An 18,208-nucleotide genomic window follows, 5' to 3' on the forward strand; every position below is an offset into this window, starting at 1 on the left:
TTAGGGTTACAGGCCCAGGACCAGTAGTTTTTTTAGTTCGAGTACAGAGGATCAGAACGTGGGCAGCTCCACGTTATCCTTACACGAATCTGACCAAAATAAAAAGCAAATTAAACAACGAATTACTGCCTTTTTCGGTAACAGTAAGGTAATAATGTTGACCACTTTGGATCAATAAAGTGAATATTTGGTTCAATTTGAAATTAATTGTTAGGATACAAAGTATGAGGCCCTTATTGAGCAGCTAGACAGGTATTCCAAATATGGTATCCCACAAAATAACGATTATCCTTTGGGACAATGTGAATCCATTGATGCCCTGTATAAATTGGAAGACGACTGGAAGGATATCATTACTGATTATGGAGGTAAGAGTGTGTTTTTTTTAATGGTTTTTGAAGTAAAGGAAATAACATTCTAAGTATTCATTAAAAAAGCCAAATCCCCAAAAAACTATATTTATATTAACCTTTTAGAATATAGAGAATAAAAGCTGAAATTTGAGATCACTGTACAAGTAACAAATAAAACTAGTAAAAAAACTATTTATACTAAAAAGAACTACATATGCAGACGGATTTATTGGTATTTATAAATTAAATTTCCAACACACTTTTTCTATTAAAGCCAAAATAACTCAAAAACGATTTAACGTAAAAATTTTATATTTGGTACACAGGAAGCTTGGAACGTTAGCAATTGACCAAAAAAGTTTCATACTTATGGACGTCATCAATATTAAATATATTAATTGTTTAAAGGAACATCTGAGCTCCAAGACACTTTTTAAAAAAATCACTATAATTCAGGAATCATTTAATTTTAAAATCTGAAATTTATGCACATTTGAGGAGTGTCTGAAATCCAAAACACTTGAAATTGAGTTATTATAACTGAAAAACTATTTAGCACAAAATTTTGAAATTTGGTATACAAGAAGGCTGGAATATTAGCAACTTATACTAAAAGTTTCATGTTTTTGCATGTCATTAGTCAAAAGTTATTAGGCATTTTGTACAGAGGAGTCTCTGGGCTCCAAGACACTTTTTTCTATAAAAATTTTAATAAAAGGTGCAAAGACTATGTAACTTACAAATTTGAAATTTATTACACAAAAAGCTGAGATATTAGAAACTTTGCTTGAAAATTTTTTTGTTGTGACATGAGTCAAAATTGCCTTAGATGGTTAAAAAAATATAATAAAAATTGAAGATCTTGGATATAAAAATGCTCATATTTCTGAAAGTGATGAAGATAGAGAGTTGAAAATTGGAACAAGACTTCCTCTAATAAAATCATTGGACCCGTATTTCAGGGTTTTTATCAAACATTTTTTGCAACAAAGATATTTACCCTGAAAGTAAAAAAAAAATTTTCAAAAAAAATATTGAAGATTTTAGGGACAAAATGCTCATATCTCTAAAAATAATGAAGCTAGAGAGTTAAAAATTTGAACAGCTTTTCCTGTAATAAAATCATTCGACACCTAATTCAGCGTTTTTCCTAAAAAAATTTTGCAACAAAGATATTTGCTTTGGAAGTTAAAAAAAATTGAAGATTTTAGGTACAAAATGATCATATCTCTAAAGATAATGAAGCTAGAGAGTTGAAAATTCGAACAGCATTTCCTCTAATATAATCATTGGACACCTATTTCAGCGTTTTTTCCAAAAATTTTTTGGAACAAAGATATTTGCCTTGGAAGTTGAAAAAAAAATTAATTCCAAAAAAATTGAAGATTTTAGGTACAAAATGCCCATATCTCTAAAAATAATGAAGCTAGAGAGTTGAAAATTCAAACAGCATTTCCTCTAATAAAATCATTGGACACCTATTTCAGCGTTTTTTCCAAAAATGTTTTGTTATGAAGATATTGGCTTTGGAAGCTAAAAAAAGGTTTTTGTTCAAGAAAATTGAAGATTTTAGGTACAAAATGCTCATATCTTTAAGAATAATGAAGTTAGAGAGTTTAAAATTCGAACAGCATTTCCTCTAATATAATTATTGGATAACTATTTCAGCGTTTTTTCAAAAAATTTTTTGCAACAAAGATATTTGTCCTGGAAGTTGAAAAGAAAATATTTCCAAAAAAATTGAAGATTTTAGGGACAAAATGCTTATATCTCTAAAATTAATGAAGCTAGAGAGTTCAAAATTTAAACAGCTTTTCCTGTAATAAAATCATTCGACACCTATTTCAGCGTTTTTTCCAAAAATTTTTTGCAACGAAGATATTTGCCTTGGAAGTTGAAAAAAAAATTATTTCCAAAAAAATTGAAAATTTTAGGGACAAAATGCTCATCTCTCTAAAAATAATGAAGCTAGAGAGTTGAAAATTCGAATAGCATTTCCTATAATAAAATCATTCGACACCTATTTCAGCGTTTTTTCCAAAAATTTTTTGCAACAAAGATATTTATCTTGGAAGTTGAAAAAAAAATATTTCCAAAAAAATTGAAGATGTTAGGGACAAAATGTTCATATTTCTAAAAATAATGAGGCTAGAGAGTTAAAAATTTAAACAGCACTTCCTCTAATAAAATCATTGGACACCTGTTTCAGTGTTTTTCCTAAAAATTGTTTGCAACAAAGATATTTGCCCTAAAAGTTGAAAAAAAAATATTTCCAAAAAAATTGAAGATTTTAGTTACAAAATGCTCATATCTTTAAAAATAATAAAACTAGAGAGTTGAAAATTCGAACAGTAATTCCTCTAATAAAATCATTGGACACCTATTTCAGCGTTTTTTCCAAAAATTTTTTGCAACAAAGATATTTGCCTTGGAAATTGATAAAAAAAAATATTTCCAAAAAAATGAAGATTTAAGGGACAAAATGCTCATATCTCTTAAAATAATAAAGCTAGGAAGTTGGAAATTCGAACAGCATTTCTTCTAATAACATCATTGGACACCTATTTCAGTATTTTTTTGCAAAAATTTTTTGCAACACAGATATTTGCCCTGGAAAATGACAAAAAAAATTATTTCCAAAAAAATTGAAGATTTTTGGTACAAAATGCTCATATCTCTAAAAATAATGAAGCTAGGGAGTTGAAAATTCGAACAGCATTTCCTCTAATATAATCATTGGACACCTATTTCAGCGTTTTTTTCAAAAATTTTTTGCAACAAAGATATTTGCCCTGAAAGTTGAAAAATAATTATTTCCAAAAAAATTCAAGATTTTAGGTACAAAATACTCAAATCTCTAAAAATAATAAAGCTAGAGAGTTGAAAATTCGAACAGCACTTCCTCGAATAAAATCATTGGACACCTATTTCAGCGTTTTTTTCAAAAATTTTTTGCAACAAATATATTTGTCCTGAAAGTCAAAAAAAAAATATTTTCAAAAAAATTGATTTCAAAAAGATTTTAGGTACAAAATGTTAATATCTCCAAAAATAATGAAGTTTAGGGACTTTTTAATTTTAGGGACAAAATGCTCATCTCTCTAAAAATAATGAAGCTAGAGAGATGAAAATTCGAACAGCATTTCCTCGAATAAAATCATTGGACACCTATTTCAGCGTTTTTTCCAAATTTTTTTTGCAACAAAGATATTTGCCCTAAAAGTTGAAAAAAAAATATTTGTCAAATCAAAAAAATTGAAGATTTTAGGGACAAAATGCTCATATTTTTAAAAATAATGAAGCTAGAGAGTTGAAAATTTAAACAGAACTTCCTCTAATAGAATTATTGGACACCTCTTTTAGCGTTTTTTCCAAAAATTTTTGGCAACAAAGATATTTGCCTTGGAAGTTGAAAAAAAAATATTTTCAAAAAAATTGAAGATTTTAGGTACAAAATGCTCAGATCTCTAAAAATAATGAAGCTAAAGAGTTAAAAATTTAAACAGCACTTCTCCTACTAAAATAATTGGACACCTGTTTCAGCGTTTTTTCCAAAAATTTTTTGGAACAAAGATATTTGCCTTGGAAGTTGAAAAAAAAATTATTTCCAAAAAAATTAAAGATTTTAGGGACAAAATGCTCATATCTCTAAAAATAATAAAGCTAGAGAGTTGCAAATTTAAACAGCACTTCCTCTAATAAAATTATTGGACACCTCTTTCAGCGTTTTTTCCAAAAATTTTTTGCAACAAAGATATTTGCCTTGGAAGTTGAAAAAAAATATTTTCCAAGAAAATTGAAGATTTTAGGCACAAAATGCTCAAATTTCTAAAAATAATGAAGCTAGAGAGTTGAAAATTCGAACAGCACTTCCTCTAATAAAATCATTGAATACTTATTTCAGCGTTTCTTCCAAAAATGTTTTGTAATGAAGATATTGGCTTTGGAAGCTAAAAAAAGGTTTTTGTTCAAAAAAATTGAAGATTTTAGGTACAAAATGCTTAAATCTCAAAAAAAAATAAAGCTAGAGAGTTGAAAATTCAAGCAGCACTTCTTCTAGTAAAATCATTCGACACCTTTTTCAGCGTTTTTTCCAAAAAATTTTTAAAACAATGATATTTGTCCTGGAAGTTGAAAAAAAAATTATTTCTAAAAAAATTGAAGATTTTTGGGACAAAATGCTCATATCTCTAAAAATAATGAAGCTAGAGAGTTGGAAATTCGAACAGCACTTCCTCGAATAAAATCATTGGACACCTGTTTCAGCGTTTTTTCCAAAAAATTTTTGCAACAAAGATATTTGTCTTGGAAGTTGAAAAAAAAATTATTTCCAAAAAAATTGAAAATTTTAGGTACAAAATGCCCATATCTCTTAAAATAATGAAGCTAGAGAGCTGAAAATTCAAACAACATTTCCTCTAATAAAATCATTGGACACCTATTTCAGCGTTTTTCCCAAACATGTTTTGTAATGAAGATATTAGCTTTGGAAGGTTAGCTTTTGGAATTAAAAAAAATAAACAAAAGTTATTAAAAACACTTAAATTACCCTAAAATTACATTTTATGCCAATTACACACGCAAAGCAAGTACATAAAATGATAATTTTCGAAATAAGAAAGCACGAAGTTACTAAAATGTATATATCGTTGTTTTTTTAACTGGCAACGACCCCCCCCCCCCCCATCGTATTCCCCAAAAGCGAAATTGTCGAAAAAGTATGTGGGCGCGTGTTCTTTTGTGTATATTTTAAAAGTTGGCAAAAGTTCGAGGCACGTGGGTTGAAAAACGCTGAAATTTTTCGAGAGGGTGATAATGCGAACTCTGAGGGTGAAAGTTATTAATTTTTTTTATGAGCAAAAAATACCAATCTTATCGTTTGGAGAATGCTAATTTCTTGTTTTGTGACAAAAAAAAAACAAATTTATTAAATAAAAAAAAGGAGATTGAACTTTATTCTTTCTATATAATAACGAAAAAATTCATGAAATATCAATTTAATTGCTAGAAGAAAAAACGGTTTATCAGTAACCCAACAAGGAATTTTCCAAAAAAAGCTCGTTTCTGGATTTTAATTAATTTCAATTTTCTCTTAAGTTTAGTAGTAAATTGCGCTTCAAGAGGTGATCTGATCTTCCATGGATCTCAATTTTTCTTGGTGTTTCTTCACCACATTTTACACCGGTGCAATATGTCTCAAATAATTGATTCATTTAACCACTGAAGGACTGTATTTTACAGATTTAAACGAGAGACAACAGCAACAACAAACCGCCTTATGGGAGCTAATAAAAACCGAAGTAGCCTACATAAAAACCCTAAAAGTCGTTACAGATGTAAGTATAAAATAACCCTAAAATGTAATGGTTGAACTCGCCTCATTTAACCTCTCGCAGTTGTTCCTGGGATGCCTGCGGGACCTCCAGTTAAAAAACCTCTTTAAAGAAATCGACACCGAAAAACTCTTCTCAAACATCACGGAAATCTTGGGGGCCAACGTGATTTTCTGGAGAAACACTTTGTTTCCTCTAGTGAGGGATATGAGGAAATACAGGAGGCCCACCTGTCTGGAGCATATGCTCGAAGGGTTCGCGAAATTACACGAGACCTTTCAGCCGTATTTTAAATACTGCGCGGAGCAGTCGAGGTAATAAACGTTCGAAAACAATCTCGATAATAATAAAATTAAATGTTCACTTTTGTCTCTTTCAGATGTCAGCATTATTGCCGGGAGAATCTGGAAAGTGAAGTTTTTACGGCGTACTTGACTTGGTGCGAGAGCCAGAAAGATTGTAATCGGTAAGTAGTGGAATTTTTCTATTTCAGTATTTTGTGAATTTAATTAATGGGACGTGAGAATTGTTTCATATTCGACGCAAACCTTTAGAAAATATGTTGCAATGTGCAAAACTGGTACTGTTTTAGGGAGCCACAGATATAATGAGGTTTTCCAGGAGTGCCTTTTTAATCTAGGGGATTTTCTTATTGATTTATTTATTTGCACTTTCGCAATCCTGTGACAAAGTACCATCCCAACTCAAATTTCTATAATAAATTTATTTCCTACATATAAAAAAACAAACTTTCAGTAATTACCTTATCGGTGTTTAATTAAAACCGACGTACTAATAACACGTTTCTAATCGAGGCATAACGATAGTTACGAAAATTCATGTCATGTCGTTTTAAATGGTTTTGATACCATGGCTGCGGATGTACGTATACTGGACTAGTTTATTCATCAATTATTATCACTCTAATTTAAGGCAAGTATATAAAATTTAATAAATTATATTTTTTGCTTATAGAGCCATGGGGACTTCCTCTCTAGGAACTAGAGAGGTTTAAATGTCCTAAATGGGCAAAGTTTTTCTTGATCTTGACAAGGCATTTGACACTGTAACACACCATATTTTACTTAACAAGAAAACTGGAATAAAAGTCATCATAAGTCGCGGGTGTGCACATAGCTGGGTTGGTGAATTTTGCGGGCGACACAACATTGGTTGGGGCATAAAGAGACAAAATTTGGTTTTTTCATTGCATTTTTAAGGGCACACTTATGAATGGAACTTTGCGGACAATTCCCATCAATAAAAAAAAAGATTTTCACAAAATATTGTCTACTATCGAAGAAGACATTTCACATCTCTTCAATTTTTCCGGAGTATTGGAAATTAAATCTTAATCATCTGCATAGCGCTTGAAAAAGAATATGCAAGCAACCACGATGACTTCTTTCTAACATTGTAGACATCTTGTTAAGTCATTCATAAGCTGATCGTAGATAATAAAGTTTCCATCCTTATTGCCTTTACAGATTATATTATGAAAATGTGAGAGAAAAATAGGTTTAGGGTCTAAATAAAGCAGCATTTAGGTAGTAGGAGACCCCTGTAGGGACGTTAAGTCGTATATAACTTGCTACTCACATTTAATAAATAAATCATTATTTAATCCACACTAACACTAATACCAATCAAAATGTTACGGTTGACATTGTCAAAGGCCTTACCGAAGTCCGTATAAACCGCGTGAGTGTCTCATTATCGTTTGATCTATAATTTGAAACGTTATTGTAAATCCATATATTTTTCCTTTTTAATAGGTATTTTTGGGAACCACTTGGAATATTTTCATAATTTTTGTACATTTATCTAGAGACGTTCCTGAGGATGGATTTAAGGGTAAAAACATGATTCCAGACTAAGAATTTTGATGCTTAGGGCACGTTTGGTTGGACTAGTTTTTCATTGGGAGATTTTTCACTATTCCGCAAATATTCCCTTAAAATAATTGGAATTTTCTTTAAAAAGTTTAAGTGAAAGAAGGCGAATTTCTTCGGTAATAATTTCATATCAAAACGATTTTTGTACCTTAAAAACTTTCTGAGTTAGAGACAGTTTTGTTAGCCAAAGTTCAAGGGGCTTAACTTGGGAATATTTTCATAATTCTTGTACACCAATCTAGAGGCATTCCTGAGGGTAGATTTAAGCGAGTCTAAATCTCATGCTACTTTTCTTTGTACATCTATGTAACAAATCTAAAGGCTTTATGAAATCCTTTACATCCCACACTGTTGGGCGCCAAAAATGCTTTAACAATTATAAAAAAAAAATAATGTTTAATTATTGTGAATTTTGACGATTGTTGGGCGCCAAATTATCGAAAATGTATAAATTTTCAAAACATAAGACATTGCTCTTGTTTGTACTTGATTTTTAAGTCGTAATTGTGCTAAATGTCGATTTTTGTGTCAAATAATCACGAATTTTTATAATTGTTGGGCGCCAAAATATTGATTATTTATTTATTTTTTTAAATTTCTTGACTCATCAGTGGACGGTAAAAATGTTGATTTGATGATTCTTTAACACCAGTATTAGTAAGGGTATTAGTATTATAATAAGAGGAAAAGTAGGTAGCAAATAGTTCAGCGGTAAAGATCTACTTCTTCCAAAATAGAAATTATATTCATATGATGAGGTTTCAAATAAGGTTTAGATCCTTGGATGGATAAAGACCGCATCCCTTGTAATGTGTATTATTTACCCGAACATTCAATTTTTTCAATTGTGTCTCATCTGCATCTATTGCTTATTGTTATTGGCTACATATAGGTGGTAAAAACTGGAAGTACTTCTAGTATGGTATACTGGCACATTAAAAGTAAGCTTATATAAAAGTAGAGGATCATCAATAGGGCCATTTAGTAATATTACAGTAAAATTGGATCTAACTATCTCTTAAGTGGCTCCATAGTGAATTTGAAGATTAGTAGGAATTTTAAAAAAAGGAGGGTAGAGAGTCTAGTGCCACTGTTTTACCATGTTTCTTTTAATGCATTTAGTGGATAATCTATTAGGAATATGCAAAATTTTCTCTTAGTAAAGGAATCCTATTTAAAATAAAGACAAATTATGTAGAGTAATATTTAGTGGTAAACCTTAAAATATGTAGGATTTTTGAAAAAGTGGAAAATTTTTTAGTGAAAAATTCCAATCCAAAGGGGATAAATGTTTATAACTTTAATTTTATTTTTTTTCGGAAAAACTATTAGTTGGAGAAAAAAATTGTTAAGACAAAAGTTGTTTAGCATTACAATGCGCATCATACGCAATAGAAAAATAATTTTTGGATCTACTAGTTTTCCAGAAAATTGGGATAACCCTCTTAATAATTTTTCCTCGTTTTCTTAAAAATTATTGAGAATTTGTAAAAATTTGTTGCACTAGAGTTTTATTTACAAATAGAACAAATTATAATAAATATTGTTTAGTTGTAGATCGAAAAATAAAAGAGTTATGGTAGGTTTTTGAAAAATTAGATAAATTTTTAGGTGATAAATTAAAAAAAAAATTCTGGAAATTTGGAAATTTATAAATTAATGAAATTATAAATTTTCTTTTAGAATTTGAATCCTTATCAAAAATAGAACAAATCATATAAAATAATCGTTAGTCGTAAACTTCAAAGTAAAGAAGTTATGGAGGATTTTTGAAAAATTAGGAAATTTTTCAGTGAAAAGTTTGAATTTTTTTTTTAATAAATTGAAGTTTTGTTTTATGAATTCATAAATCTCTCAAAAAGCTTTAAAAGAGTCTTATAAAACGTTTTTTTTTAATTTACCGAAAAAAAGTTATATCCAGTTTTCCAGAAAATTGGAAAAAATCTCTTAGGAGTTTTGCCTCATTTTCTCGAAAACTATTGGAAATATAGAAAATTTCCTTTTAGCATTTGAATCTCATTAAAAAATAGAATAAATCATATAAAATTGTATTTAGTCATAAAATTTAAAATAACGAATTTATGGAGGATTTTTAACGATTTGGAAAATTTTTCAGTAAAATTGTTTTTAAGTCCAACAACTTTCCAGAAAATTAGGAAAAATCTCTTAAGAGTTTTGCTTCATCTTCTCGAAAACTACTGAGAATATGAAAAATTTTCTTTTAGCATTTGAACCTTATTAAAAAATAAAACCAATCAGATTAAGTAATGGTTAGTCGTAAACTTTAAAATAAAGAAGTTATGGAGGATTTTTGAAGTATTGGGAAATTTTTCAGTGAAAAATGTCATTTTTTTTTTGACCAAATTAAAGTTTTGTTTTATAAATTGATAAATCGCCCAAAAAGCTTTTAAAAAGTCTTATAAAACTTGTTATTTAAATCTATCAAAAAAAAGTTATACTCAATTTTCCCAAAAAGTCCACCTCAAAAAATCCAAAGGGGGAACCTACTATAATGTATTTTAAGAATTGGTATTTTAAGTCATTTTAAGAGGTCCCTAATAGTGTTCATCACCTAAAATTTGTATTAAATTCTCCGGGTAGTTTAAAAGTAATTTATGAAAAACCAATTTCCAGCAGCGTCCTTTAGGAGGCTGTTCTGTATCTTCGTAAAGAAGGCCTGTAGGAATTTTTTTATAGGAACGTTCGGTATTATTTTTCGATGTTCTACCTGGATCCGAGAGATTTCCCACATGAACCTGGACACCCTGTATATCAATTTTTCAATATAATACCATAAAAGAAATCAAATATTTTAGATAAATTTAGACGTTATTGTGTTGTGTTTGTAATTTAGGACTTTTTATTGCAAGACTAATACCTAACCAGAAATATATCATGCTAAATGTCCAAATAACATTTATAATTAATTAGCTTTAGTGTAGTAACACAAAAAAAAGGAAAAAAAAACATCACTAACAAGTTGCCAATGAGGGCGACTTCTTTGATTTTTTTTCGCCTATTTGTGATAAATTGTAAACTTTGGCAAATAAGCATATTATGATTATTATTATTATTAGATATTTTTTAGTGACTTTATTTCCTCTGGATCTACTTATTAACATAAAATCCAAATTTGAATGTTAATTATCACTTGATTTAAAGAATAGCAACATTCGAGCGAGTCCTATCTCTCTTGCACATTCTGAACTATGAAATATTATAAAAACTTAACAATCTTTACATTTCATAAAAAAACCCCTTGTTCCCACAGGAAATCCCGAAGTTTCAAGCAAAACACACATTTATATATCAAAAACCTAAAAAACTTTAATATAATCCCTAAGACGACGATATGAAACTACCTCGCGCTCTAAATTGGCCTCCTTCTAAAATATTTTCCCTGTAAGTTTGACTTTATTAAGGCAAAAAAAGTGAATTTCCTTACGTAGGTTACGACTTATGGACATTCTGGTTCAGCCAATGCAGAGAGTCACGAAATACGGGCTGTTGCTAAAAGCGATCCTCAAGAACACAGACGAGGACATCGAGAGGGACAGTTTGCATACGATGGTGAGTTTTTTTTTAAATTTATTTTGGAATTAATTGTTTTTTGAGACTCATAGTACAGCCCTAAAAATGCCTTTAAATAATGCCTTTGATATTATAGTCAGTTTTTTAAATAATAATGTACAAACAAAATAGTGGACACTTATACCTGGGGAAGTCTAGCTTTCTGTCAGGCTATTTATCAAGCACAGTTAATTATATCTGAAAAACAATCTGTAATTAAATAACATATTTTTATTGAGCTAAATATAAGAAAGCAAATTGGTATGCATTAAAAAATTCAGAATGAGTCATGAGTATTGCACGAAAATTTAAGGGCGTATTCTTTGGGTCAAAATATTTGGAAAACTCCCTATAAACCTATGTCCGAAAATGCTTCTCTGCGGAGATACAAGGGCGTTGATTTTTTTCAATTTTTCTAAATATTATAGAGAATCACCATAGGAAATTATGTATAGGGAGGTCTTCTGAGGTGCTAATATTAATTTTTTCTGATAGTTTTGATGTCACTTATAGAGGGCGCCACGTATTACATTTTCAGTTTTTAAATATAGCAACCATTTTGTAAAAAGTGTTTTTTTTTCAATACTTTCAGCAACACTAAAGCCTCTACTCCTAGTTTGTGTTTTACGTCGTGTTAATTAATGCACTTTTCCCTTTTGTAAAAACCTTTGATTTTATGAGAATTAAATTGACCAAATTAAATGGTCGTTTTCATTGTTGCATTTAAAAATTCAACATGTAATAACTGGCACCCTTTATTAGTGACATCAAAACTATCAAAAAAAAAATAATTAGCTTTAGCACCTTAGAACACCTCCCTATGCCTAATTTCGTATGGTAATTCTATTTTTTTTTATAGGATGTTTTTTCAATATTTTGACCCAAGGAATAGACCCTTAAATTTACGTGCAATATTATTGCCTCACCCTGTATATTTGTTACGAGACTGGTATTGCTTAGCAAATTAATAATTCTTATATTTGATCATGAATTAAATCCTCCGAAAGTTCAGAAAAGAGGTCCCTATCTATCTGAGGTAAAAGAAAAAGGCGTTGTATAAGTATAAAAAGCTACTATAGGGATTGCATTGCGACAAATTAACCTCCAATTGATGAGAGTGATATAGGATTCATTAATGTTTTAAATACACCAAGTACGCTACAATTAATGCTCTATGTATACACGCATTCTGAACTTGTTGCTTTACATCCGCTATCCGTACACAAACATCATTATAATTAAATTGACTCTATAGAACAATCTCAAAACCATAAATGAGTTCTGGATTAATTTTTAAAAGTCATTTTTAAATATATGCTATTTAAATATTAATATTATTTTTTAAGTTCGACGAGGATTATTTTGATTATAAATTGAATTTAAATAAATCATATTTTACCTTCTTATAGTAACCCAGGGAAGGTTTCTAAGTTTAGTATAATTTACCCAGTCCCCGTTGTTTTTAATTGTTTTCAACTTTTTACCGCATTAACTCGTTGTTTAGCCAAGGGATCATACAGTTAAATTTCTCTAATTTTCTATTAAAAATGTTTAAAATAAGATCAAAAAAACGTTTAATTTTATTGTTAATTAGATTCAAATTGATTATATTAAGCATTTAAATAAAAATAAACTTTTTTAATATTCCTATATTTGATGAATCTAGGTTTTCTAACTAGTAATATACCTTAAAATATGAGGTGGTCAGAAGTTGATATGACTCATATTTTTTGAATAATTAACTTATTAATTAACATGAGCTTAGCTAAAATAATTTTTATTTCTTACACACAAGAAATTTCTATTGAATTTTATTTTTTTGTGAAAATTCAATTTGTATTCTCGATATTTGTATATCTAAAACACTATAAATACCAACTCATGGATTTATTAAGATTTTATTATTAATTTGTTAATATTTCTTAATTTTCTTGTTTAATTTTATTCTCTTTTTTCACTTCATTTTTTTTTTCTGTAAAACTTTTTAAAAACCGTATTTTTTTTTGAGAAATTACTATTATTTTTAAAAAATTATTTCTTTATTCAAAATGTTGCAAAAGACTTAAAAGATTATGAAGAAGTATTTACTGTGTCTGTTATTCTAATGGGTTTATATACGACTCGGTAAAAACTGTAATTTTCAAAAACAAAATTGTAAGGGGATTATCGACATTACGTAAGTCTATATTAAAATTAAAATAGTATCACCATATTCATATTTTGACAAACGTCGCTTTAATCCCAAAAGTTATAAAGTCGCAGAAAAATATTTTTAGAACAAAAATTGTTGTATGTCTTTGAGCCACACTAAAGGTGTTAAAAATTAGATTTTTTTCATATTTTAGGTAAAAAATCCTTTTTTGTGTGCATCAGGATGATTTAAAAGTTGTACAACGTTAAAAAACATAATTAACTTTCTGTTCTAAGCTCAGGCGTTTTTGAGATATTGCACGTTAATAAGATTTGATTAGATCAGATTGACATTATAAAAATTATCCTTTTAGTTTCTCCAAATTGACTGTACTATCGTTAGGACTTAGAGTTACTTTATACGGGTCGATGGCTCTATTCACTTGCCTCTGGCAATTTGTGAACTATTCGCTATTCAATGAATTGAGTGAGATACGTAACATATATGGAGAAGTTATGGAGTTTTAGTTGGATCTGCTTTGAATAGTTCTTTGGAATTTGTGCGGAAGGGGTTAAATCAATCAATGCTTTATTATCATGAAATATAGTGATTGATAAATTAAAAATTTATAGTATAGAGTGAGATTTAATAGGTATAATAGTTAGAATATCTCACTGGCATATTTCAGGATTTGCAAATCTGTTAAATTTTGAAGGAAGTTGCTCGAATATTTCTTCATAGGAAACCTTTGTTCTATATGTTTCCTGAAATATTTAGTTTTTCAGTTATAAACATTAATAGTAATAATAATAATAAGAGTTTTCTTAATTCACCATAATGGTATAAAATGCATGTTACAAAGATTTAAAAAAAAACATATATTATAAAATAAAAAACAGTATCAACGAGTGCCTAGGGACAGCTGCAAGTGCCTTTACAAAATGATAGTAAAGTTTCTTAAATTTATAATATAACGCCTACATATACAGGGTGTTCTTTAAAGACGTGCTAATATTTAAAGGGGTATTTCCTGGACCCATTTAAAGAAAAAAAGTTCCTGAGAACATATGTCCTAAACGTCTTAACTTTTGAGATACAGGGTGTTAAAGTTTTCAAAAAAATCAGTTTTTTATTAATAACTTAAACAATATTGTAGATATTTTTATGAAATTTTATACATGTATTCTATGCATCAAGGCGCATTTTTTGATTTGCAAAAACATATTTTCTCTGCCTTTTTAAATATTTTCTTAAAGAAGCTATCTTTCAGGTCTCAGGTCCCAACTTTTTTTTAAGAGGTTAGAAATTTTTAACCATTTTTTTTAGGCTTTATGGAAGACCGACGCACTGTTGCAGGACCTTGTATATATATATATATATATATATATATATATATATATATATATATATATATATTTTTATTATATGACAAGATTTATATTTTATTGAGACTATACATATTACCAAGTAAATAAATTATATAATATATAAACTTACCTTTTAAAAAAAATATTTCCACGTAAAAATGTAAATAGGGATTATAAAAAACTAAACCTGCAGTTTTTGACGCGAATCAAAATATATTGACGTATGAAGAGAAATACGGGCTACTAGAAGGCCAATAGTAAGCCACCGCATCGTCTAGGACACAATTAATTGCCACGCACATTTTTTATCTTTATCCATTTGCGCCGTCCTCAAATGATGACACTGGGCGCTAATGGGTTAAGATTTAATTAAAAAAACATTATTTACAAGCAATTGAACCTGCATCTCCTGGCATATACATACATAACTCTGGGTTTAAAAAAGATTATAATTTTTTTCATTATTCCAGGCAATTGAACCTCTATATCTTCTGACATATATAAATATAAATTTTTTTATTCCAGTTATTGCATTCCATTCAAAGCATCAATTCACTTAAAATATTTCCAGAAAATTGAGTCAAAGAAACGTCATTATTCCAGGCTAAACTCAGGCCAGAAAGTAGCAATGAGAATAAGTAATTAATTTTGTACTATCTATTCAAATAGAGTCGTAAAAAAAATAAAAATGAAATCGTCAATATTCGGTTTTTTTTCGGTAATAAGAACTATTCGGAATTTTTTGAATTTCAAAAGGGCGTTTTAATGAGCACCAAATTGCGCAACTTTGCCTCAATTTAACCGACCTCGTATCTCTTCTAGTTTACGAGATCCCAATGGTGAGACTCGAATTTGGGACACCCTGTACAAAGCTCCATTACGGAGGTGTAATTTGTCATAATTTCGCTGTTTCGAATTCACATTTTAATACAAGAAATTAGGAGGTGAGGGAAACCGGTAGCAATTAACTCGAATGTTATTTTATATAAAACGATTTTCCGAATTTACCGTGTTTGTCACGGCTCAAACTTGTACATAATATAACATAACTGTTTTAAAAGCTCGTTAACTAGATTATAATTTCGAAAATGTTTTGGCTGTCTAGCAAGTTAATTTATTTTTTATACCAATTAGAATATTTAAGTGTGTCAGAGAAATGGCATAGTTTTTTAATAAATCTATTATATGTTCCTGTTAAATAAGGAACAAAAAAAAACTTGGAAAACTACATAAAGTCCCTTGAAAATCCGAGCTAATATTTGAATAATCGCTTCGGAAAGTCTTAAATGTTACTAAAGCTCCTCCCTTAAGAAAGATCGATCGCAAGGATATTCGGTAATATAAATGGATTCTATTGCCAAAAATAATATTCTCGTCCTCCCTTTCTGAGTGATAAATTAACTGATCCGTTTCAGATAAAACTGGTGGATGACTTTGTAAATAACGTCAACTCGAGCCTGAAACATCGTCAAGATAAGGAGCGACTGAAGGGAATCATCGCGAGGATCGAGAGCTACGATGTCGTGGTAAGTAGTTTTCAGGCTTTTTTTTTGTGTGGAAATCCTTAAAATCTGTTCAGTGATTCTATTAGAGGAATTTACTCCCTAGAAAGTTTCAAGTAAAACCCCTTAAAAATAAATACTTTAATCGCATCCTGAAAGCTTTAGTTAATTACTTTAGTGATTAACTTCAAAAATGTCCCTTAAACGAACCGGACGAGTAAAAAAAATGAAAATCCGCTTCCAATTAATACCGGATACGAGAACCTCTTTTCATACCAAAGCCGGGATAGACAAAAAGATCGGAATTTCAAATTTCCACATTAATATTGTTATTGGGCATTAACTTTCAGGATTGAATTTGCCTTAAATTGAATATTTTAACATCACTGTATGTTTTAATGGATTCCTAACTCGAGACAATTTCCCCTTTTTTCGCTCTCTATTTAAACGAAATAAAAAAACGTCAAATGAAAGTGCGAAAAAAAAAGGGTCTCGTCTTCGAGTGTCTTCTCTTTATGCCAGTTTCCCTTATTAATTAACTGTCGCTCTTGTTCTTGCAGGAATCCAAGGACGACGACATCGAAAGAATGTTAAAGAAGGAAAAGTCGTTTACGCAGTTGGATCTCACGCGGCCGATGTTGGGCTGTCCCTCGGAAAGGAAACGGCATTTGTTATTAGAGGGCGACCTCAAACTGAAAGACAGCGGGACCTCCAAGGTATGATTTATTTTCTTTTATTTTATTTGTGCCCTAAATCTTTTTCGCCTCGAGAAGGTAAGAAAGGGAGAGAGTGATAGATTAGGGGTGTCTCAGTTAAGTGAAACGTATTTCTACTTTACGTAATTTTATACAGTCTTTGAAAAAATTGGGTTGTGCGTGAAAAATTTAGTTTATATTCTCGGTTTTTGTCAAAAACCCTATAAGTGTCTCTTTACCACCCATTAACCACCCATTATTCACCCATTTATTAATAATTTGTTATTGATTCTCAATTTTCTTGTTTAGTTTTATAATTGTTTTTTCACTTTATTACTTTTTTCTTAAAAATATTTTTAAAAACCGTAGTTGTTTATAGATACTCTTAAATTTTTTTTTTAAATAATATTAAAGCGTTTTTTAAAATATGTAGAGAAAGAAAACTGCATTTGTTATTAGAGGCTCACCTCGAACTGAAAGACAGCAGGACCTCCAAGGTATGATACATTCTCTTTTATTTTCCTTGTGTCATATATCTTTTTCTCCTCGAGAAGGTAAGAAAGGGAGATAATGATAGATTAAGGGTGTCTCAGTTAAATTACGTATTTCTACTTTACGCAATTTTTTTAAGTGTTAAAAAAATTGGGTTGTGCAAGAAAAATTTAGTTTATACTCTCGGTTTTTATCAAAAACACTATAAGTGTCGCTTTACCAACCGTTATTCACCCATTTATTAGTGTTTTATTAATAATTTGTTTATGATTCTCATTTTTCTTGTTTAGTTTTATAATTGTTTTTTCACTTTATTACTTTTTTTCTCTAAAATCTCTTGAAAACCGTATTTTTTTAGAGATACTTTCACATTTTTTCCCGAAAAATTATTTTGAACCCTTTCTATCTCGGGCCTTAATTTGCATGTTGGTCCCTCAATCCCAAAGGTTTTTCCATGCTAAGGTTTTTCCATTGCCTTATATATACGTCGCATATAAATAAAAAAATAAATGACCAAACAACGTTTATTTAATGAGCTTTTTTTAACAAACTTAAACGATTTCTTTTCAAAAGTACTCAGAGCGCAGAAACAACTTAAAAATAAAATGTAATGCAAATTAACATTAAAAGTTTTCTTTTGTGTGGTACGCCTCAAAACATGGCACTACACAAAGTCCGACTCCCCATCCTGCACACATGTATCTCGATTCGCTTTTTTTTCTGGTCTTTTCTGTGGCTACAAACGACACATCGCTTCACTTTCTTATCAGGAACTGCACTAGGAAATTGTCGCCCTTTGAGTCTTTGAGGATTCTTGGTTAAAGGGTTTACACTTCTGTTTTTTTCATGTTTATGTCTGAAACAAGATGA

At 29.6% G+C, this 18,208-nt stretch overlaps 1 protein-coding gene across 2 annotated transcripts in view; it reads left to right on the top strand.

The window, feature by feature from the left end:
- The window catches only part of LOC126744299 (pleckstrin homology domain-containing family G member 5), a 171,620-nt gene that overhangs the window by 125,755 nt on the left and 27,657 nt on the right, over positions 1-18,208 (top strand). For both annotated transcript variants that reach the window (XM_050451681.1, XM_050451680.1), the window contains 8 exons: positions 5-148; positions 215-368; positions 5,595-5,689; positions 5,750-6,000; positions 6,066-6,152; positions 11,031-11,151; positions 16,065-16,175; positions 16,712-16,867. In XM_050451681.1, the coding sequence (XP_050307638.1) occupies positions 5-148; positions 215-368; positions 5,595-5,689; positions 5,750-6,000; positions 6,066-6,152; positions 11,031-11,151; positions 16,065-16,175; positions 16,712-16,867 (1,119 nt within the window). The remainder of the gene's footprint in view (positions 1-4; positions 149-214; positions 369-5,594; positions 5,690-5,749; positions 6,001-6,065; positions 6,153-11,030; positions 11,152-16,064; positions 16,176-16,711; positions 16,868-18,208) is intronic.

This window comes from Anthonomus grandis, chromosome 13 (genome assembly GCF_022605725.1).
Source record: "Anthonomus grandis grandis chromosome 13, icAntGran1.3, whole genome shotgun sequence".
Taxonomy (NCBI): Eukaryota; Metazoa; Arthropoda; class Insecta; order Coleoptera; family Curculionidae; genus Anthonomus; species Anthonomus grandis.